Here is a 25,019-nt window from a genome sequence, read left to right as displayed (position 1 = left end):
ATTTTTAGAGCAAATTGTAACCGGAGATGAAGAATGGGTGCTGTATGTTAATTTGAAAAGGCGGCCTCAATGGTTGGACAAAAATGAGGCTCCGCAGCCCACGCCAAAACCTGACTTGCATGCGAAAAAAGTGATGTTGTGTGTTTGGTGGAATTTTAAAGGAATTCTTCATTATGAACTTTTACCATCTACCCAAACCATTACAAGTGCAGTGTATAGTGCCCAATTGGGAAGGTTAGCCCAAGCTTTAAGAGAAAAAGAACCTGCGCTGATTAATCGGAAGGGCGTAATTCTTCACCACGATAACGCACGACCGCATACTGCAAGAATCACTGCTGAAAAACTGCGCCAGTTGGAATGGGAAGTTCTCCCTCAACCTGCATATTCTCCTGATATTGCCCCTTCCGATTACCATTTGTTTCGTTCTTTGCAAAACTTTCTTCTTGGAAAAAAATTTAATAATGAAGAATGCCTCAAAAATGCATTGACCGAATTTTTGGTATCAAAATCACAAGAATTTTACAACAGAGGGATTAAAATGCTTCCTGAGCGTTGGGCACAAGTAGTAGAAAACAACGGCAACTATATTGTTGATTAAATTTTGTTGTATTGTTTAAATAAATTCAATTTAAAAAAGTATTAGAAAACGACATTAATTATTACTAGACCTAATAAAACAGCAGCAATGATATGACAAAAAGAAAAATGTACTAACTAGACAGAGCAGTTGAGGATATTACTATACTCTAAAATACTATACTCATAGCAGGAATAAAAGAGGAATAGTAAAATAATAAATACAACTTTTAATAATTTATGTGGCATTTCTTTTCTAAAGTCCTTGCTCTATTTATGAACTCAGACTACATTATAAACAATGGTTAAGAATTATCAAATGGCATCTGATTCAGATAATACCAGTTACAAAAAAGCCTATCTTCACTGCTGCTTCTGTGTCTTGTTTGCATGTAAAAGATCAAGTAAAAACAATATAGTTCCAGTACAGAATGTGTAGGTACAGTAAGTGATAATAGTAAGAAAAGAAATAGTAAAAGTTCAGAGGGAAAGAGAAACAATATGCATGAGGCAAATCATTTTATTATGGCAAAATATGTTTCATTTATAAATTCTCATAAAAACAGGACATAACTGAACCTAAATTAGAAATACATAAATATCTAAAATCTACAACAAACATCAAATTAATTAAACTTAATGTGGAGAGCAACAATGATATAAATGTGAATAGTATACAAACCTTTAGATAAGCAATATGATACTCTAAAAGAACTTGCACATTTCCGATGCTTTCTTTTGTGCCAACAAATACAAATGGAACCATCCCCTGTAAGAAAACAATGTCCTCAAGCATTTAATATTTTAACAAAATTCTAACCTAAATTTGACATACCAATATATAAATTTTGAAAACTTTCCTAAAACATATAGCAATTTATATCTATTAAACATCAAGATTTAAAAATATACCACTAAAAATATCAATGTTATTTGAAATACTGAGATTTTCAAAAATTTGTTATACTTGCACCACAACTGAGCATTTAAAAAATTAGTTTTTAAATATCAAAGTTTTTTGGTCCATCCCCATCCTGTTTATTTATTAATAGTAGCCATTCTGACAGGTGAGAGATGCTATCTCATTGTGGTTTTAATTTTGCATTACTCTGGTAATTAGTAATACTGAGCATCTTCAGATAACAAAATCTTCGAAGTCTGTGTTAGAGGGTATGCTTCCCAACTGTTAATATAAGTATCACCAACAGAAGATAAATATTTACACAAAGTAAAATAAGGAATTATTGGTAAAGGCTTATACTTTGTCACAGGTTTAAAAGCAAGTCAAAAGATTAACATAGACCTGGTTTATCTTGATGAATTTTAAAGGAGGAAGGTTTTTAAAAAGTAGAAGAGAATTAAGATAACTGATAAATTTTTTTTCTTTAAAGAAATACACTTCTAGCCCTAGCAGGTTTGGCTTAGTGGATGGAGCATTGGCCTGCAGAATGAAGGGTCCCAGGTTCAATTCCAATCACAGGCACATGCCTGGGTTGCAGTCTCAATCCCCAGTAGGGGGCATGCAGGAAGCATCTGATCAACAATTCTCTCTCATTACTGATGTCTCTATCTCTCCCTCTCCTTTCCTCTCTGAAATCAATAAAAATATATTTAAAAAAAAGAAATGCACTTCTAGTATACTATTGAGTAAGGAGAATGACTATAGCTTAAATAAAGTGATCCAATGGGTTTCAGTGTCTCCTCCCATTTTCTTGATTTTATAGAATAATTCCTTATGGAACTAAGTGTATCTTAAGAACTTTTGATTCTGTATAAGATTACACTATGGTTTATTTTCAAAATGACTTAACAATTTAAGTGGTGATTTATTTATTTATTTTTAACCCTCACCCAAGGACATTTTCCCCGTTGATTTCTAGAAAGAGTGGAAGGGATGGAGGAGAGGGAGAGAGATGGGAGGGAGGGAAGAGGAAGAGAGAGAAACATCCATTTCAGAGGGACACATGGATTGGCTGCCTCCCACACAAACCCCTACCAGGACTGGGGAACTCTCAATCTTCTCTTAACCCTTTGCACTCCGAACCATTCTGGACATTGGCTACCAGCTACTCGACGCTACTTTGCGGCGGACACGTGCATTGAATTAACTCAATTCCCCGTAATCACTAATTAACTGCAATGTCCCCCCTGAGAGGGGACATCCGAGTGATACGCTAGAATTCCGATGTCCCCTGAGAGGGGACATCCGAGTGCAAAGGGTTAATAATAACATTGATTTTTACAAAGAGGAAGGGAGAGAGAGAGAAACATTGATGAGAAAGATGGATCAGCTGGCCTCCTGCACAACTCGCACCGAGGTTCAAGCCAGCAACCAAGGAACATGCCCCTGACCAGAATGGAACCCAGGACCATTCAGTTGATGGGCCAACACTCTATCCACTGAGCAAATCTGGCAAAACTGGTTAGGTGGAAACTCTTAATCTTAAAAAAATAAATAAAAATAAAATAAAATAAAAAATCTTAATGAACTGATTTAAAATATCAAGTGCCTAATCTATAAAATTCATTGTGATAGGAGAAAAATGAAGGGGGGAAAAAAAAAAAGAGGGAGAGAATTCAGATTTGATTTCTTGACTTCAAGGAGTTTATTACCTGGCTTAAAGATATACGATAAGCCAGAAAATATAGAAGAAAATCTTACATACCCTAGTGTACCAACAATAATTACTACAAAAACAAAGGTCATCTCAGACCAGAGATGAGTCACCAAATACTTTGGAGAAAGCAAGTTATAAACACTCTCCAAGGGATTTAGATGGCTTGCACTGTGGAATGGTGGCCCAAAATCAACTATTAACAACCTTCAGATCGCTTTAACATGAAATGTTTAGGAAATTAAAAAAATTCTTTATAGTATTATAGATTTTCAGCTTCTCTTAAAAAATATCAGAAGCTCTAGCAACACAATGCAGCATTCCCACACGTCAATCAAATTAAAACTGAGCATGTTCCTTTTACAGGAAGTTATTTGGTGCCCTCCCATCCATATCTTGTAAATCAACCCACTTAATCATTTACATGATTTTCTTGGTTTCTGTAAGCATTTAAATTTAACCTAGCACAGAAATGGAACAACTGACCAATACTACAAACTGAAAAGTATTGAAGGAGAACCTAGAATTTTATATTTGAAGGAGAACTTATAACAAGATGATAAATATTAAAAAGCAATTGGGATAAATCAAGGTAAGGGAAGATGAGATATTAGTATCAAGCCAAGAAATTTATACTTGAGTTGTTTAATAGCCTTTGCCAGTAAACATTTTGATCTTCTGACTAATTTTAAATAGTGGTCAAATACCAATAGATCTCCATTATCTTATATATTAAGCATAAAGAAGGAAAATGCCCACAATAGTATGACACTTAATTTTATTCCTTATCTCAAAGGCATTTTAAAGTCATGAAAAAATGGTGGGAAGGGAAAGAGGGTTTGCTTAAGAATAAGTTATTTGTGATTTATAGCAATTTTCAAAACAATGCAAATTGAAATCAATCTGAGCTACAAGTACTCATATGTATAACTAGAGACTCAGTGCACAAAATTTGTGCATGGATAGGGTCTGTAGGCCTGGCTGGCGATCAGGTTCTCCACCTCTTCCTTTGCTCACTACCTGTGTACCACTGCACAGTTACTCCCCTCCTTGCCTCCTCCTTCCCATGCCACCAGCATGCCACCACCACAGTTCCCCTCTGCCCCCCCACCTCCTCCTTCCTTTACCACCCATGTGCCGCCACTGCATGGCTCCCCCTCCCCTCCTTTCCTCTCTCCCTCACCGCCCTACCACCACTTCTGGTCACCCACCATGTTCCATACCACCCCATCATAGTGAGTGATTGAACTCCCGTTCTCCCAAATTCCCGAGGGCACTTTATTTTATACACACACACACACACACACACACACACGTAGTCATTTGTTTTGCCTCATTCATTTTCTTCCACATTCTAACTAATTAAAATGAATAAGCCTTGGCTTATTCTAAACCGGAGAGGTCAGAAATGGAGGAAAGCAAACTACTGAATATAGAGTTCAAAACCACGGTTATAAGGTTACTGAAGAATCTTGTAGAAACATCTGAGAAATTTAGTGAGACCCTCAAAGATATGAAAAAGAACTAATCAGAAATTAAGCATACACTGAGTGAAATAAAGAATAATATAGAGATCCAACGGCAGAGTAGAGGATCCCACCAATCAAGTCAAAGATTTGAAATACGATGAAGAAAAAACACACACACACCCAAATGGAAAAGAAAAACAAGAGTAAAAAAATATGAAGACAGTACAAGGAGCCTCTGAGATAACTTCAAGCTTACCAACATCCGAATTATGGGGGTGCCAGAAGAAGAGAACAAGGTATTAAAAACCTATTTGAAGAAATAATGACAGAAAACTTCCCCTACCTGGTGAAAGAAATAGATTTATAAGTCCAGGAAGACCAGAGAACCCAAACAAGAGGAATCCAAAAAGAACCACACCAAGACACATCATTATTAAAATGCCAAGGGAAAAAGACAGACAGAGAATACTAAAAGCAGCAAGAGAAAAAGTTACCTACAAGTGAGTACCAATCTGATGTCAGCTGATTAGTCAACAGAAACTATGCAGGCTGAAGGGAGGAGCAAGAAATATTCAAAGTGATGAATAGCAAGAACCTACAACCAAGACTACTTTACCCAGCCAAGCTACTATTTAGAATTGAAGGTCAGATAAAGAGATTCACAGATAAGAAAAAGCTAAAGGAGTTCATCATCACCAAAACAGTATTATATGAAATGCTTAAAGGTATTCTTTAAGAGGAGGAGGAGGAAGAAAAAGATAAAAATTATGGAAAAAATTGACAACAAATACATATCAACAAGTGAATCTAAAAATTAAGTGAATAAAAAATCTGATGAACAAAATAAACTGGTGAATATAATAGGATCAGGAACATAGAAAATGAGCGGACTGACAATTCTCTGGAGAAAAGGGGTGCAGGAAAAGATTGGACAAAATAATTATACCTATGGACAAGGACAGTGGGGTGGGGGAAGTTAAAAGGTTATGGGGTGGGGTGGGAACCGGGTGGAGGGGAGCTATGGGGGGAAAAAGAGGAACAACTATCAATATAATAATCTGAAAAAGAAAGATTTATTTTTAAAAAAGTGAAAAAAGAAAAAATGAATAAAGGAAGTGACCATCTCTGATAGGCATTGTTAAATCCAACATCCTTAATGTGAAGCTATTTACTTAAGCTAAATATCTTCAGCTTTTTGTTTTAGGAGACTAATTCTATCCAATAGGCTAGCAAACTCTCCAAACAGTTATCTATTGTGCAAAACTGAAGAAGTTATGTATGAGTGTATTGCTGGAAGATAAGTAGCAAAGTCCTTGCCTTATATTCAAACATACAAAGTTTAAGTCAACTATACAGTATTGACTGAAGCCACAAAATAAGGAGATCCTAAAATATATGAAAACAAAGAACCGCATTAGTAGACAAAATATCAATATGTGAGAAGTAGGACTGAAAAGAAATTCCAGAAAGTTCATATCAAAATAGCAACAGAAAACCTTCAAGATTTCAATTAAGAGTCAGTGCTTTCAGATTCTATAAAAATGCTAGGGAGAGTGCTGTCAAGAATTCCTTCATAAAAGACTATTGTTTGTTTAGTATCAAATTGAACAGCTTTACATTCTAAGTACAAAAAGGGACTGTTAAAATGATCAAATTGAAGACTTTTATTAAAAAACTAGTAGCCCATCACACAATATTACATGCAGTAGGCTGCTTTCATGGGAGCCGGCGGAAACTGCAGTGTGCCACTAAGAGCCGAGCCGCATCCGCAGGAGGCGGGCCTGCCTGCGGAGGCTGCGGGCCAGGGACCCTGTCCCCCAGAGGCCCTCCTTGGCTGGGGCGTCGCGGAAGCAAATGTCACTCCTCAGCCGCTCTGTGCCTGCTGCCCAGAGGCCCTTTTTCGCCGCGGGGACGAAGCAAGCAAGCAATCCGTAATGCCACTCATGCTGCCCCCTCTCAGACAGTCCCCCCAGGACTGGGGAACTCCGGCAAGGATGAGGGGTTTGGGCCCTGTCATCTTGTGGCTATGAGTGCCACCATCTTTGTGACAGTTAATTTGAATATTACCCTTTTATTAGATAGGATTGGAGTTTTACTGTGAAACCAACCAAGGAACCCAGGGCCCATGATAAAAGTAGACTTCTAAGTATGCAAAAGAAATATTATAGGGAACAGAACTTTCTTAACCTGTTAACCGAGCGGGACGTATAAATATGTCAAACGTAAACAATATTAGGAACAGGTAGAACGTATGAATACGTCCTGGAAATATATGTTGCGCCCTGAGAGGGACAGTATATATTTTTTGTAATCTTTGTAATTGTTTGTAAAATTTATAATTTTTTAATTCGATGTTTCCATTTTTTTGTTGGTATTCTTTTTATTTTTTTGTAATTTTGTATTTTCCTTTATGCTTTATATATAAATAAATGAAAATATATATCATTTATTTTAATTAAGTATAAATAAAAAAATAATATGAAATTATGTCCACCGGGCGTGATGTACTGACACGTCCTAGTGAAAGAGTACGTGCCCATTACAGGTTGCGTAATTAAAAAGGGAACTCCCCAGTTAACAGGTTAAAAAAGAAAAGTCCATTGCAGTAGAGTGTAAGTAGCTCACTAGATATAATTTCAAAAAACAATTTCCAAAATACAAAATATTAAGTCAGCTAAGAATATGAAAAATTAAACAACACACACACACACACACACACACACACACACAAAGCAGGCCAAATAAATTACATTTTTAAATACTCACATCTTCTCTAGGTAGTTTATTTTCATTGTCTCCTTCAATTCTCACCCGAACCACACCAGATTTGTCCACTATTTCTTGAATAACTTTGCCATTTTTCCCAATTACTTTTCCTTTAATAAGAGAAAACAAATATAATGGTAAGTTAAAAACCAATAGTGCTATCCTTTCCAAATAATTTATAACTTGCTATCAAATTTTAAAAAAAAACAAGCGATGTTCTATCTTTGTAGTCTCATTAACTCACCGCCTAAAGACTACTGAGAAGTTTTACTGTTGGTCTGAAATTTCCTTCTCTCCAGCAGGCTATCATTAACTGGGTTGGCAACGTTGATCATATGGAAAACATTCTCAAAGTCTAAATAAACTTTTAAGATGTTCTATACATCATTTTTATCTTGTTAAAATATCAAGGCCAACCCATTTCTTGTATACAGAGGCAAAAAAAAACAAAACCCTTATCTTAGCATTAATCAGATCTATTTATGTTCATTGTATATCATATATAATTATTCAAAGAATTAAATTCAATCTTGATTTTATTTTCAAGTTTCTATTTTTTAAAAAGATACCTGTGACTTGAAGACATACCTTTTAAAATATTCCCTTTGTAAAAATTAAATGTTAACATTTAACAAGTATAAGATTTTACACCAGTAAGTTTTTAAAAAGTACTCCATAGCTTTAAAAATACATACAACATATGTATGGTACGCTGTCTTCCTAAATATGAAATACTATAAATTACATAATATCCAAATTATTTACCTTCTCTACTCTTGATCTCTAAGTCTGTCAAACAGCAGTACCCAATAATTAAAGTACCCAATAATTAAAGGACAACCTAAAAAAAGAAGCATGAAGATTTCTCTTCCCCTTAGAAACTTATTAGTTACAACATACATTCACATAAATTAACTCACCAATACTGCATACTGTTACCTAGGAACAGTGTATTTAGGTAACCTTCTCTATATGAAACGATGTATATATTATAAAATTCACAGCAACATCATATTTGTTATTAAGTCAGTCCATGTTATTTAAGTCCAAATCCCAAATTTTTAAATTGATAACTCAGCAATCTATTTCCACAATTAAATTTGGTTGAAAGGGGTGAAAATAAAAATTTTCCTACTGTATGCTTGATAGTACAGTTTTCATTGAAGAATAAGGGAACAATGGTAACAGTAAGCCAGTCAATACAGCAAAGCCACTATTATAGGATTTTCTGTCCCTATTCTCAAGCCTCCTTCCCCATTAATAACCCTAAATTTAAAAGCAACAGTGATTAAACAGGTTAAAAAAAAAAAAAAAGAGGTCAGGGAAGTCACATGTCTTCTCTTAGCTCTAGCAGCAGCATATAAAAGCAACCTTCATTTTTAGCACAGTGAAGCTCAAGCAGCAACTCCATCCTTGACCCTGCTAAAAATAAGCAAATATCTTTTCGAAATAACAAAAGTCAGGATGATATATCATAACCCTCCCACTCCAATCTTAGTGCCCCTTTCTTCTTGTGAACTATATCAGTGGTGAGAGAACATCCACCACCCTTCTGGGGTCCATGGCAAGGACCTACCTGCAAGTTTTATTTAGTCCCATCAGAGACCGTCAAAATTTTAACTGATCATTTCCAGAGTTTAAATTCCAAAGCATACTGATAAACTGAAGCAGACCTGTAGTATAAATTGAGTACTGAGCAAAAATGCTGAAGGGACAGAGTAGAGAAGTGATTAAGGAAGGCTTCTAGGAGGATAAAGATTTTGACGTTTTCAAATCGATGTTCACATAGTATTTTTTCTTTTGATTTGGAAAGGGTGGGAATGGTCAAGTTCTAGAACTCTTGGGAACCTGAATGTATAAAGGAATCCTCTCTGGAACTTACCCACCAAGTAGTCCTCATTCCCTTTTACTCCTCAGTCCTCTTTTCCTCTTTCACTTGGACTAAGAATGTATTACTTTTCAAAAGTCTGCTTCACCCATAAAACATTTTGGAGGAAAATGTAGTATTATTATACACAATAACCAATTGAAATCTTTATACTTCTTCTGAAAATTTCACCAACGTACAATAGTTGTTGCTAAGGTATATTTCCTAAAGAGTACACAAATAACCCAAATCAAAGCCAACCAAGACAGGTAGAGGAAAAAGAGACATGACAGGCACAGACATTGTTGCACAAAATAAAGAATCAGAAAGCTACAAATATATCCAATTTCCTCACTTCCAAAATATCTGGACTTTTTACTCAAAATTAACACTACCACAAACTCTTTAAGATCAAGGCTATTATAGAATTGTTGAATTGGAAAAGAACCCCGATTCTCTCTCTAGTACATACCTCAAATCATTTTTTACAACTGAAGAAACCTAAGTTAAATTACACTCTGTAAAGCAGCAAACCAATGTTAGTACTGATAGACGTCAATAACTGAGAATTTAAACAAAATGGGAATCATTTTCAAAAGCAGCTTTCTTGTCTACAGTGATTTCATTTGACAATAAACACTTTGTATCACAATGTTTATTAAAATTATTCTACAGAGGACAGTAATTTCCAAGAACAGATAAAATAGAGCTTGCTTAATTGGCAGCATGTCATAACTACCCAAATGTTCAGGCAAAATTGAAAAGCTTTTTATATAATAGCCGAGTATCAAAATCCAAATTCTTTTGTTCTATGTAGACTCTTATACCAGAATATTCTATTGAGTAGTTATCATAGGTCAGAAAGGCATTTTTATGTAGTGGGAGTTTTTTTTTAATAATTTTTCTCCCAGTGTTTGTTTTATAGAATTTGACAAATAAAACACTGACAGCAAAACAAACAAACAAAAAACACCAAAAAAATGTTTAAAGGCTAAATAGGCCTAATTATAAAATGGAACCTAAAGGGCTCTATTTCAACAAGGTAAAAAATCAGATAGGTGATGAAAATTCATCTCTCCTAGTAAATTAATAAATTTCACTACCTTATGGTAACGTTTACTTTTATATTAAACTTTTAGGATAATCCATGAGTATTTAACATGTGACAAAAGCTTTCCAATTTGTCTCAATTAGCATTTAAAAGGACAGACAGCACGGATCTACAGGATATTAATAACAAAGCTATTCAACAACTCACTGCAAGTTATTATGCTCACTTAACTCCAGCTTCAAAATTTGTCACAACTTATAACCATGGGCACAATAGTTTTCATTAATGGCATCAAACACTTAACAGTGAAATCTATCATATCATTATCACCATCCTTCTCTCTTGCTCATATACCTTTGCAAAAACCAATCATTATCTATTCAGGGTCTACCATGTATAAGTTTTACTATTTACTACTACATTGTCAATTCACTCTTACTTTCTCTTTTGCACTAAATAAACAAAAAAAATTATCATACATTTTCAAAAGTACTTACAATTTTGATAAACACGAATAATAAAAAGATAATAAGTGAATAAAAATAGTAAGAAAGAGCCCAAAGTTTAACTGGCTTAAGAAAAATTGTAATGGCAAAGTGTTATAAAAGCCATGGGTCTTTTTAGGGGGTTACCCTGTACGGAAGAAGATATCTTTACTTTTTATCATAACGAATACAAGTCACATACAATGTTATTACTGAAATAATGAAAGTATGGTTATCAAAATACTTAAACTATAAGTAAAATATCAGACAAGACTAATTTTCAATTAGTTCACTATAATTAAATAACATTTAACTTCTTTAACATGTAGAAGAAATACCTACCAACAAGATTCCTAGGAACCTGAATAAAATCCTCCACAAATTCCAAGAAACCTCTAGCCTTTTTTACAGCATCAGCACTCTGGGAGTGTAGAGAGAGAGAGAGATAAACATGAAATAAACCCCAGAGTCCAAAACAAAAATAAGAGAAATTAGCAAAATCCGAATTATGACATTCTAGTAACAAGGTCAGCCTACTAGAGTGACCTTTCAAGTCAAATAATTCATTAAGTACTTTTTTTTTAAAGCAGTAATTAAGAGAGTAGGGGGAAATACTATTAGAACAAAAACATGTTAGTCATCTCTAAGGTCCCTTTTAAGCCTCTGAGAAAATTAGCAAGAAATTAACTTACTTATGTTTGCAAAATTTAAACACCCAAAATATATTTATTTGATCCATTTTCCCATGCTGAATATCTCCAGGGGAATATTAAAAATAAATTGTTCACTTTGTCTATAATATCTGCTTTTTTCTTTCCTTCTCAAAATAATTTACTAAGCTGCTTTTGCAGAGATGCATTAGAAAAAAGTACCTATCAGTAACATTATTACATTCCTAATTTCTCTTGGGTATAATTTTAAAAGACTGAAGGATGGAAGAGAGGGGGGTTCCCTAAAGGAATTCACAGTTCTCAATAACAGTTAACTTCCACTTTTACTGTTTGTTCTTTAATAACCATAGATCAATTGTATTGTGTACTCATGTAATATGCCACATACAATAACCATTTAAAAAATGTATTTAATCCTCATAAATTATAAAATAAGCACTATTATACTTCTCATTTACAATGAAGAAAATTATACATGGAGATTAAGTAACCTTCTCCAAGCTCACTCAAAGGGGTAAACAGAGAATTCTAATTCAGCCACTATGACTCCAAAGCCTTTCATCTTACTCTGTTATAATGCCCATGTCTAAAGGCTTCAGGAATAAAAATCAGGTCTCTAGTCAGATCTATGAAAAACTAAGACTTGAAATTATCACCCCCCAAAAACATCTTATCCATATATTTTAATGTGAAACATGGTCTCAATAACTTGAATTTACTTCTCAGATTATTTTCCTATCCACACAAATTTCATTTTTAGTTACAAAATATTACCTAAATTCAAGTTCTACCAAAGCTGTTTTATGATGTTATTTATAACTGCCAGTGCCCCACACATAGTAAACATGCAAGAAATATTTGAATAAAATATTTGTAATGCACAGAAAACTGAGTTAAACCCAGAAGCAGATGGTTAAGAAACTTCTGAAAATAGTACATATTACTCAAAAATCTTTCATTGCTCCATATAATGCAATGTCACCTTCAATCCACACACATATATGTATGATTATTAGGTTGACTGATTTTAAAGTGTTTTCACTGGGAAGCTGAAATTCCAAATAAATGTGATCAATGTTTTAGCAAAGTTATCCTAGGTAAGGGACAGAAAACAGCTTACCTCTCCATAGATTCTAAATGTTCCAGTATCTTCATCTAGTTCAATAGCTGTAACTCCAGGAACCTTCCTAGCTTGCTGTATGTTACTACCATGTGTTCCTATTGCCAGGCCCATCAAATCCTCTCTCACAACGAATTCCTCATGAAAAGCTGCTGCAAGTTGTTTTGTGCACTAGTAAAAAAATTAGAATTTAAAGATAAAAAATACAAATGGTTTTCTGTAAAACCACGTTCACAGCATTATTCACAAGACTGGAACTGGAAACAAACTAAATATGCAGATTAATAGATGGATGAATAAAATGTGACATTCATACAATGCAAATTATTCAGTCTTAAAAAGAGAATGCTGGCATGCTACAATGTGGATAAATATCAAAGGCATTGTGCTTAATGAAATAAACAAGTCACAAAAAGACTAATGCTGTATGATTCCATTTGTGTGTGTCAAACATATAGAAACAGAAAGCAAAATGGAGATTGCAAGGGGCTGAAGGGGAAAGGGGAAAAGGAAGTTGTTTAATGGATATAGAGTTTCAGTTTTGTACGATGGATTGATCAACAATCTGAATATACCCAACACCTCTGAACTGCACTTAAAATAGTTAAGATGGTAAATTTTATGATATGCCAATTTTACAATTTGAATAAAAATAAAAAGAACTGCCAAAACCGGTTTGGCTCAATGGATAGAGCGTCGGCCTGCGGACTGTAGGGTCCCGGGTTCGATTCTGGTCAAGGGCATGTACCTTGGTTGCGGGCACGTCCCCAGTAGGGAGTGTGCAAGAGGCAGCTGATCGATGACTCTCTATCTCCCCCTTCCTCTCTGTAAAAAATCAATAAAAATGTTAAAAAAAATAAAATAAAAAATAAAAAGGACTAACAAAAAAAGGAATAAAGGAAACTCATTTGGGTAATATAATGGAAGGGGAAAAAATGGTTTGATGAATCTATTTAGTCATGGCCACAGAAAAGAGTAATTCTAAAACAATTTTCCAGAATAATTGATAAACGTAGTTCTCCATCCAATTCAGCATCTACAGGAATTGCTGCAAATTTATTTCTCGGTGGAAGAACCTTTCATTCTCAATAAAAATTACCATTTCCATTAAATGAAACTTCAATTTCTAGATTTGATATAAACAGTGAAGTTGCTAAAACTACTAAAAAGGCCCAACTTCTCATTATTGATGAATGCACCATGGCATCCAGTCATGCTATTAACGCCATAAACATATTACTGAGAGAAATTATGAATACAAATGTTGTATTTGATGGGAAAGTTCTCCTTCTTGGAGGGGATTTTCAACGATGTCTCAGTATTATACAGCATGCTATGCAACCGGCCATAGTACAAACAAGTTTAAAGTACTGTACTGTTTGGGGATGTTTCAGAAAGTTGTCTCTTACAACAAATATGAGATCAGAGGATTCTGCTTATAGTGAATGGTTACTAATATTTGGAGATGGCAAACCTGATAGCAGTTTTCATTTAGGAATGAATATTATTGAAATCCCCTGTGAAATGATTTGTAATGATGGACCTATTAGTGAAGCTACCTTTGGAAATAGTATATCTATAGATAATGTTAAAAATATATCTAACATACAATTATTGTCCAAAAATGAGCACGTTCAAAAATTAAATGAAGTAATTTTGGATGTACTCAATGGAGGTTTTCATACATATTTGAGTGATGATTACATTGACTCAACAGATGATGCTGAAAAGGAAAGTTTTGCCATCGAATTTATTAATAGTATTACCCCTTTGGGAATGCTATGTCATAAATTAAAAAATTGAAAGTGGGTGCAATCACCATGCTAATAGTAAATGGAGTCTTTGTAATGGTACCAGATTTATTATCAAAAGATTACAACCTAACATTATTGAAGGTGAAGTATTAACATGATCTGCAGAGGGAGAGGTTATTCTGATTCCAAAAATTGATTTGTCCCCATCTGACACTGGTCTCCCATTTAAATTGATTCAACAACAGTTTCCCATGATGCCAGCATTTGCAATGACTATTAATAAATCAAAGGACAAACTCTAGACTGAGTAGGAATATTCCTACCTGAACCCATTTTCGCACATGGTCAGTTGTGTTGCTTTCTCTCAAGTTCGAAGAGCATGTGACATTAAATACTTCATATCACAAGGGAAATTAGTCAAGCACTCTGAAAGTGTTTTCACTCAATGTGGTGTACAGAGACATTAGAATAAGTTCAATCACTTTATTGCCATTGTGTGCATCACTGTTGTTTTCAAATCATGTTTTTATTTTTATATCATGCCCCTGTTGTTGTTATATCTATTTGTTACTGTTTATTAATAAATTTATATATTATTTTCATATACATTTTACTAATTTCCTTTCATCTCTCACACTTCTATTTAAAGGGCAAATAGTAATATTAAGATATTTCCTCTAATTAATCCCCTTTTAATGTGCACGAATTTCATGCACCAGGCCACTAGTCCTATATAATAAAATGCTAATATGCAAACTAACTGGTTGCTATGATGCGCACTGACCACAAGAGGGCAGAAGCTCAACACAGGAGCTGCCCCTGGTCATCAGTGCACGCCCATAGGAGGGCATGCTGCTCAGCAAGCAGACTGGCTCACAACTGGCTGGTGCCCCTCCGCTCCATGGCAGTGCTAAGGATGTCCAACTGATGGCCCTCAGTCAGACATCCCCCCCAGGGCTCCTGGACTGCGAGAGGGCGAAGGCTGGGCTGAGGGCCTCTAGTGGTTATAATAATCTAGTTACTAATGGACGTGTGCTGTGACTGACAGGGAAGTAAAAATAAATAAATAAATAAGAAAAAGAGTAAATAAGAATTAGCAATATATAGCTATTCCTCAAGGACACAATGACTCCAGGTATTATCCACAAAATAGGTCCCAAGTTACCTTACCTAACAGTCAAGTTAAGTAATTTTGAGCCAGGGAGCTTGTATATACTAATGAAACGGGGACACACAACATACATTTTATGAGTAAATTCACTTACTTCTAAATGCTTAGTGGCCTCTTCATTTCTGGACATAAGCATCAACTTCGTACGAATACTTCGCAAATGCATGTCACTTAAAATATTTACTCTCTTCACAGTTGCTTCACTGGCAGACTATAAACAAACAAGTTAATAACTCAAAACAATCACTCTTCAAAATAATACAAATAGGACCCTCATAATAAAGCCTTCCATGATTCTCATCAACTACACTTCTCTCCTCACCTAACATTCACCCCTCTTCCCAGAGTAACATTACTTTCCTTCCTGAATTCCCAAGTTACTTAATTCTGCCATGCACATTATGATGGGGGAGAGATGTTCCAACACACCACACATTAAGAATTAATTGTCTGATGTTAAGAATTTCACATGAGCAGAAACCGGTTTAACTCAGTGGATAGAGCATCAGCCTGCGGACTGAAAGGTCCCAGGTTCAATTCTGGTCAAGGGCATGTATATTGGTTGTGGGCACATCCCTGGTGAGGGGTGTGCAGGAGGCAGCTGGTCGATGTTTCTAGCTCTCTATCCCTATCCTTTCTCCTCTCTGTAAAAAAATAAAATATATTAAAAAAAAAAATGTCACATGAGGAGAATCCAAGATGGCTGCTCGGGTAGGCAACTAGCTGCAGCCGCACACAACAATTTCAAGAAAATACAACTAAAATATAAAATGGACATTACCCAGAACTACAGGAAAGTCGACTGACTGGAAATTCTACAACAAGAAGCAAGGAGAAAACCAGAAGGAAGCGCGGAGGAGCTGTAAAAGCCCAAGGTACGGAGACACGCGGCGCTCGCAGAGAGGACAGAGCCGGAGAGGAGGGAGGCCGAGTGCCTGGCTGGCGGTCCCAACCGGGAAGGAGAGAAAAGCTCCGACTGTGCTGGGCCCAGCTCCAACTGCTCTGAACCCCAATTCTAGGCCAGACCCCAGGGACCCAGGCTCATCCATAGGGAGCCGGGCTGTAAGGCGGGACTCCGGGGAAGCGGCGAAAGGAGGTCCCTGAGGCACGCACACTGCGCGCAGAGAAGGGCCGGCCAGCTGTGCCAAGGGATTGCCCTGACGGGAAGGAGACAGGGGCTCCAGACTGCTCTGAATGCCACCTCCAATCCCACTACCAACTGAACTGAACCCCAATACCGGACTCATTGGGGGAGAGCATAGACAGTTTGGCAGCAGGCGAAAATCGAGGGCACCTTTCTCTCAGAGGCGCTCGCAACAAGTACTGAAGGACCCTGAGTCTCAGGAGTCGCATAGGGCGGGGCTGACTGAAGCCAAGGCTGTAGGCTCCACCCTGAAACCCCGCCCCATCAGGAAAGCTGCCTGCGAAAATGCCTAAACCAAATAGATCACAAACGAAAGAAATGGAGGACAAAAAGTGACTGGATATAGAGTTCAAAACCACACTTATAAGGTTGTTCAAGAATCTCCTAGAAAAGGCCGATAAAATAAACAAGACCTATGAGGATATGAAAAGGGATCAACTAGAAATAATAAGGGATCAACAAGAAATAAAGAATACATTGTCTGAAATAAAAAATATTTTATGGAGTCCTAAAAACAGAATGGAAGATCGCAAGAATCAAGTCAAAGATTTGGAACATAAAGAGCCAGAAGACACTCCTCCGCAGACGCAAGAAGGCCAGAGAATCCAGAAAGTTGAAGATAATGTAAGAAACCTCTGGGACAACTTCAAGCGAACCAACATCAGAATTATGGGAGTCCCAGAAGATGAGAGAGAGCAAGATATCGAAAACATACTGAAAGAAATAGTGACAGAAAACTTTCCCCACGTGGTGAAAGAATTAGACTTACAAGTCCAGGAAGCGCACAGAACTCCAAACAAAAGGAATCCAAAGAGGACCACACCAAGACAAATCATAATTAAGATTCCAAGAGCAAAAGACAAAGAGAGAATATTAAAAGAAGCAAGAGCAAAGAAGGTAGTTACCTATAAAGGAGCACCTATACGATTGTCAGCTGATTTCTCAACAGAAACCATGCAGGCCAGACGGGAATGGCAAGAAATATTCAAGGTGATGAATAGCAAGAACCTACAGCCAAAGATAATCTATCCAGCAAAGCTATCACTCAGATTCGAAGGTCAGATAAAGAGCTTCACTAATAAAAAAAAGCTAAAGGAGTTCATCACCACCAAACCAGAATTATATGAATTGCTGAAGGGGGTTCTTTCAGAAGAGAAAGTAAATAAAGGTAAAAATTATGAACAACAAATACGTAACTATCAACAAGTGAATCTAAAAACCAAGAAAACTAAAAAAAAAAATCTGAGGAACAATATTAACTGTTGAATATAATAGAATCAGAGGTATGGAAGGGGAGTGAACTGTTTATTCTTGGGGAAAAGGGGAGAGGGGGATGTAGGAAGAGACTGAACGTAAACTGTGCACCTATGGATGAGGACAATGGGGGGTGGGGAAAGGGCAGAGGGTGGGGTAAGAAGTGGGAGGGAAAGGAACATTTGTAATAATATGAACAATAAAAATTTATTTAAAAAAAAATGTCACATGAAAACTTTTCCTCCTTACTTCACTAAGGATAAAAAATTTAACATTCTATAACTACAAAAATTTTTTCTCCCACGTTGTATTAATAAATTCATTATACATCTAGTTAGCTTTTATTTATTTATTTTTTGAACATTTAATTACAAAATTCTTGCAATATCTATTAACTACCTAAACTCTGGAGTTATCTTACCAGTATCATTAGCTGTGTGGTTTCTGGATGGTAAAAAATCCTGCAAGCTCCTACTGCTTTCTTAAAATCTTTATGTGCGTTTTCATTAGCACACCTATGGAGAAATTAATTCATGTGTAAGACCTAAATAACAGATTAAATTTAGAGGCAAGTATAACACAAACCCAGTATCTCATTTTAACACCACCCATTAAAACTTTTATTCATTAAAAAGATGTTCTATCAGAAGTTTTTGATTGGGTATTTAGAGAAAAAAGAATTTTGTAGCACTTAAATATTACTAATTCACAAAGTAATAGTAAACAAAATTACTCACGCCTCTCTCAAATCTTCAGGAACATCCACTGTGCATTTAAAGAAGGTATTTTTTTTGACAGTTTTATTTTGATTGACAGGCCGAAGTCGTTCAAATGTGACTATTTCATTGTAAGTGGCATCACAGGCAGCATATTCAATGACATAAAACTAAAAGACATCAAAATACTTTAAAAATCCCACCTGAACAAAAATAATAAGCTTTAAATGAAGTTCTAATTACCCTGCTCAGTTTAAACAGTAGACCCTCCCCCTTGTGGCACAAATACTAAGAACAGCTTAGTTACATCAAATTGATTTGCCTAAAATAGACTATAGGTTTTCATAAGCAAGAACCTTGGCAGTCCTCACATGCCTAGGGTGTATCTCTGGAGAGCAGCCTTGATGTTTGCAAATTCAGAACACAAACAGAAATTAATGGTGATGAATATTTGAAATGTGTGACCAATTATTTCTAAAATAGGCTTTGAAAACATAACAGAGTTGGAGTAATATTTACAGGAACCAAGAGTTAACATCACTTACTTCTCCTTTCATCATTCGAACTTTAGCCAACCACCATCCACAAGGTTCTTGGTCATTTGCTCTTGAATATACCTGAAAAGGAAAAAAAATGCCCTCAACCATTGATCCTAAAAGATTTCCAATATTTTGCCAAAACCGGTTTGGCTCAGTGGTAGAGCGTCGGTCTGCGGACTGAAAGGTCCCGGGTTCGATTCCGGTCAAGGGCATGTACATTGGTTGCGGGCACATCCCCAGTAGGGGGTGTGCAAGAGGCGGCTGGTCGATGTTACTCTCTCATTGACGTTTCTAGCTCTCTATCTCTCTCCCTTCCTCTCTGTAAAAAAATCAATAAAATATATTTAAAAAAAAAAAAAAAAAGATTTCCAATATTTTAAATAATGAATTATTATAAATACCAAGTCCCTTTAAACTTAAGAATCAAAAATACTATTGTATTGAAACGGGTGTACTAAACAGTTTAATAATAAGACTTATCCGTATTTTCAGGCATATAAGACGACCCCCTAATTTTACAGTTAAAACATAGGTTTAGGCCTATATTCGCTGTATAAGACTACTTCCAAGGCAACACCATTTTTTTTTTTTTTAATAGACCGCCTCTCTGACTCTGGCCAATCTGAGCAAGCTTTTTACTAGAACACAGTGTAGCTTTGGGTACAGAACATGTACACTGTGTTCTAGTAAAAAGCCAAAGCCCGTTTGGCTCAGCGGTAGAGCGTCGATCTGTGGACTGAAGGGTCCCAAATTCGATTCCGGTCAAGGGTATGTACATTGGTTGTGGGCACATCCCCAGTAGAGGGTGTGCAAGAGGCAGCTGGTCGATGTTTCTCTCTCATCGACGTTTCTAGCTCTCTATCTCTCTCCTCTCCTCTCTGTAAAAAAATCAATAAAATACATTAAAAAAAAAAAAAAGACTTAAGTAAATCTAAATTTTACTGCTGAAAAATAAAACAATTTTTTTGGGCAATTTAGCTCCTTGAAAATCAAATTCAAATTCATGAGGGTTTACCAAATATTAAATGCTTCTTACAAGGTAGTTTACACAGTGTAAAACAACAGTTTCTGTTACCATTATTCATCTCCAAACATTACATTTTCATGGTTCAAGTAGCAGCAGGATAAGCTAGAACTTATTGAGGTGTACTATAAATGTGATGTCAGTATTTATAAGATGCTCAAATTAAGAATTATTTTCAGAAGTGAAAAACCATAGCCTGGCCTGTGTGGCTCAGTAGTTGAGCATCAACCCAGAAATCAAGAGGTCATCAATTCGATTCCCAGTCAAGGTACATGCCTAGGTTGCAGACATCGTTATTTCTATTTCTCTATCCATTTCCCTTCTCTTAAAAAAATAAAAAATAAAAAAAAAGGTTCTAAACCCTATTTTAAAATTCCTTCAAGGATATGACATTTAGATCCCTTGCTGAGGAACCTGGATCACATATAATAAATGGTTAGCGGAATAAAAAAATTACACATATGAATACATCTAGCAGAGTACATAAGTATATTACACCTATCTTAAAAAAATGTGTATGTTCTGTATCTGTAATTATCAAGTATTTTTTAACATTAAATATTTTTAAAAGTTTCCATTAAGGATTGGCCGGGTGCAGGAATTTGTGCATGGGTGGGGTGCCTCAGCCTGGCCAGGTAGGGGGAGGGGCCACAGAAGGATGGCCTGAGGCGGGAGGTTGGCTGTAGGAGAGCACTGACCACCAGGGGCAACTCCCATGTTGAGTGCCCATCCCTTGGTGGTCAGTGTGCATCACAGCAACCGGACCACTGGTCATTCAGTTGCTTAGGTTTTTATAGATATATATAGATGATACAGAAGCTTTTTATTTTATTTTTATCTTGCTAATCCTCACCCAAGGATATTTTTCCATTGATTTTTTTTTTTTTTTTTTTTTGGTGGAGGTTTTTTTTTTTTTTAATTGTCTAAAGTTTTACATATGTCTCCTTTTCCCCCAATTGACCCCCCCCACCCCATCCCATTGATTTTGAGAGAGAGAGAGAGTGTGTGTGTGTGAGGGAGAGAGAGAAGGAGACGAAGAGGGAGAGTGCAAGGGAGAGGGCGAGGGAGTGAAATATTACATCCATGTGAGAGAGAGAGATCCATTGGTTGCCTCCCACACACACCCAGGGCTCGAGGATCAAGCCTGCAACGAAAATACATGCCCTTGATCTGAATCGAAGCCGGGACCCTTCACCAAACCAGCTAGGGCAATACAGCAGCTTTTTAAATGTATTTTCAATATATGGAAAACTGGGGGGCTGAGGAGAGAAGACTAAACTAAGGTTACGCCTACAGAGGTGGCCAGAGAAATCTATCAATGTTTTAACAGCCATCTGTGAGATAAATGCACACTACTGATATATAAATAGTTTTGAAAAGCTTGAAGCTTCTCTAAAATAATCTGAATGATTTTGGAAGCAATAGAAAAATCGAACCTGTAAATTGAACCCGAAAATGAATAAGCCAAAACCTATGATGAACTTTATTGTATACATTAGAAAAAAACTTTAAGAAAAAAAAGAAAAGGCTTTGTACCAATTAGGCTCCAGGGGACTCAATTTTAGCTTTTGCATTTCTTTAATGAGCTAATCTAACTACTTTATGACTTTTATCCTTTCTCACTAGTCTTCCAAAAAAAAAAAATAAGAACATTTTAAAAATAGAATAAAAATTACTCTATCTTGAAATTAGTATACGAATCCTGTGGCCCCTTTTATATATCTAAGGTGGAATCTAGTGATCATATTTTTCCTCTATCTTGAAACAATTTGCTATTTTATCATCATTCAATTATTTCCAACTATGATTTTTTAAAAATATTAAAAAAAAACAGAAAAATTATGGTATTACTTGGAAGGGTATAACAATGAAATATATCATTAATACTGTATTACCCTCTAGTTTATTGCATAATCTTTCAGGAAAATGAAGACTAGAAACACAATTCTTATAGTCTGCTTTTGGATATTACCGAGCAGTTAAGAATTCATAATTATTGCCGAAACCGGTTTGGCTCAGTGGTTGGGCGTTAGTCTGCGGACTGAAAGGTCCCGGGTTTGATTCCGGTCAAGGGCATGTACATTGGTTGTGGGCACATCCCCGATGGGGGATGTGCAGGAGGCAGCTGGTCGATGTTTCTCTCTCATCAACGTTTCTGGCTCTCTCTCTCCCTTCCTCTCTGTAAAAAATCAATAAAATATATTTTTAAAAAGTTCATAATTATTATTTTCAACCTATAATTACAAAGAGAAAAAACTTTAAAGAGGACTTTCACAGTTATTAGAGGAATCAGACTGATGCAAAGAGCTAACAGCACTCCAGATTCTAATGATCAATATGAATGTATCTCATAAATAGGATCTCAGACTATGAAGTCTTCAAATGACAATATCCCCAAACAATACATTTCTAAGGAGAAAGGAAATTTAGTATTCTTACCCAGTTAATCATTCAACTGGGACTCCATTATACAAAATCTTGCAACAAGCAGCTGGACCATTCTTGTTTTTCTACAAGGACACCTAACAGTATTGTTTCATCTTCTATGTCTGCATACTAAAATATACTCGATTCAGTTAGTAAGTGGCCAAATGCCACAGGTAGATGTATATACAAAGATGACTAAAAAGAAACAGATGAAAAAATGCAAAAAAAAATTCAGTGGATTAGTCAGCCCAATTGGTTAAATATGAAAATAGTGCAATTTTTTAAAATGAGTAATTATAGCACAAAGATGACTATCTTTGTTCAATAAAATTAGAAGCCACCAACGGTTCCAAAAAAAGTTGGATTTGCTATGTTTAAATGCATATCAAATTATCTTAAAATGTTAACTACACTATTACCATCCTTTCACTTTTACTTCTGAAAAAATTTATGTAAAATGACTTAAAAATACTTTTTAAACCAGTAAATATGGATTATTGACTCCAAGTAATAAGTGAAAACTATTTTCCCTAGCATACTGAGTATTAAAAACAAAAAGAAAATCCTAAAAACAGAAAATTCTTACCAATTCCAAGCACTATCTCAAGAAGGCAGTTCAGCTAGATGAAGTATCTTTTAGTGACCTGTAGTGAATGGATGCCTCAAGCTCAAGTGCTGTAAAAAACGGGTCTTAAAACTACCAAAAATTTTCTATTTTTACCAAAGTGGTTATAACCTTCTAGGAATCTGGCTTGCTATGTAAGCTTACCTACTAAAACAGAGAATAAACCATTTTGGGCTTTGAGTCTTTACTTCTCATTGAACAATGAAATGCTGTATCCCATTTTACACTAACATCCATCTCTGTAAATCTCATTAATAACTTTAACCCTGAAAGACAAGGCCACTGTCACAAAGCCAACAAAGAGTCTGGCTCCACTTGAGTGCTATGGGTCAAATAACGTCCTTGATAAGATGTACTACTGTATCACATACATTTTTTTTTTTAAATCACTTTAATAACCCAGAATTAAAACTGTACCCTAGTATACTATGTTCCAAATGTTGATTACTAAATTTATTTACAACTATGTCATGGAAACAAGAGCACCTCATAGAAATTCTCCTTCACTTAAATTTCACTTAAATCTCCAAACCTTTTCAAGGGAGCAATTCACACTCTAATGACACCACTACTTGATTTTAACACTAAATTTCTTCAAATCCAAAAACATAATAGTACTTAGATTAAAGTGTTAGTGGAAGATGGAAAATGAAGGATCAAATTCCAAAAACCCATTTAAGGATTCTTTCTAACAAATGACTCCAAGTCAAACCCTATTATAAAATGGTTTCCAAACTCTAACACCAAATTGTGATTAAAATGAAATTCTAGGTTGATGTTGCTAATTTTTCATTTAAGTTAATAATTTTCAACTATGCTTTTGAAAGTCACAACCAGAGATAATAAACACTAGAGGTAGAAAATTTTTACCAGTTTTCACCAAACTATAAAGAAAATGTCTAAATAATGTTAAGTACTAAACTGATTATCCTATGTAATAATCCTATATAATAAAAGGCTAATATGCAAATAGACCAAATGGTGGAACCACCAATCAATCAGTAGCTATGACATGTGCTGACCATAAGGGGGTGTGTGCGGAACATGGTGGGCATTGGCTGAGGCAGGATGGTGGAGCAGATGAGCAGAGATACCAGACCAAGGCGATGGTTGCTGTTATAGGGTGGAGCTTCTGGTGGTTACTGAAATTTCTTTGCTCCGGCGTGCCACGGTACAGCCCAGCACTTGCACCCACTGCCAGTGCCAGTCCTGCTCACACCTGCAGCCTGCGCCAGACAAGTGCCCCTGAGGGCTTCTCCACCTCCCCCTGCTCCTGAGGGGCAATCGGGGCAGTAGCCACAACTTGCAACCACTGCTGGCGCCAACCCCCATTACTCCATTCTGTCAGCGGGTACAAGCTGGGCTGGCACCTACAGCACATGGGAATGGAAGTGGGGAGAACAGCTGCCAGCAGACAAGGGACTGGAGACACAGTGGGAGGAGCCAGGGGGGGTCACGGAGGATGGGCCAAACCCACCCTTTGCCTACCACAGCCTCGCACCCCACAGTTCCTGTCAAGGTGTACAAATTCCTGCACAAGGCCTCTAGTTTAATCATAATGGCCCATTTTACAACTATATGAGAAACATTTATCATTCTCCTGTAGTCACCATTTCATCTCATTACAATCTATGGAGAAAAAAAAATTAGAAAAAGCAAGCACTAATTAACCTGTAGAATATTATCTCATTCATTATTTGTGACTGCTACTCTAATAAGTGGGTTTCATACGCCTTAAATGCCAT

The 25,019-nt window shown here is 36.1% G+C and overlaps 1 protein-coding gene across 9 annotated transcripts in view; it reads right to left on the bottom strand.

Annotated features, from left to right (window-relative positions):
* FXR1 (FMR1 autosomal homolog 1) overlaps nt 1-25,019 on the bottom strand; it is a 72,146-nt gene that overhangs the window by 13,095 nt on the left and 34,032 nt on the right. For 7 of the 9 annotated variants that reach the window (XM_036443675.2, XM_036443676.2, XM_036443677.2 and 4 more), the window contains exons 4-11: nt 19,205-19,276; nt 18,681-18,829; nt 18,365-18,458; nt 15,640-15,756; nt 12,621-12,791; nt 11,172-11,250; nt 7,427-7,536; nt 1,259-1,345 (exon numbers count right to left, since the gene is read on the bottom strand). In XM_036443675.2, coding sequence (XP_036299568.1) covers nt 1,259-1,345; nt 7,427-7,536; nt 11,172-11,250; nt 12,621-12,791; nt 15,640-15,756; nt 18,365-18,458; nt 18,681-18,829; nt 19,205-19,276 — 879 coding nt within the window. The remainder of the gene's footprint in view (nt 1-1,258; nt 1,346-7,426; nt 7,537-11,171; nt 11,251-12,620; nt 12,792-15,639; nt 15,757-18,364; nt 18,459-18,680; nt 18,830-19,204; nt 19,277-25,019) is intronic. The other 2 variants (XM_045583717.1, XM_045583718.1) reach the window with 1 other exon arrangement.

This window comes from Pipistrellus kuhlii, unplaced genomic scaffold, assembly GCF_014108245.1.
Source record: "Pipistrellus kuhlii isolate mPipKuh1 unplaced genomic scaffold, mPipKuh1.p scaffold_m20_p_2, whole genome shotgun sequence".
NCBI classification, from domain to species: Eukaryota; Metazoa; Chordata; class Mammalia; order Chiroptera; family Vespertilionidae; genus Pipistrellus; species Pipistrellus kuhlii.
Note: the sequence above shows the minus strand (reverse complement) of the source record. Positions and strands in the feature narration are given on the sequence as shown.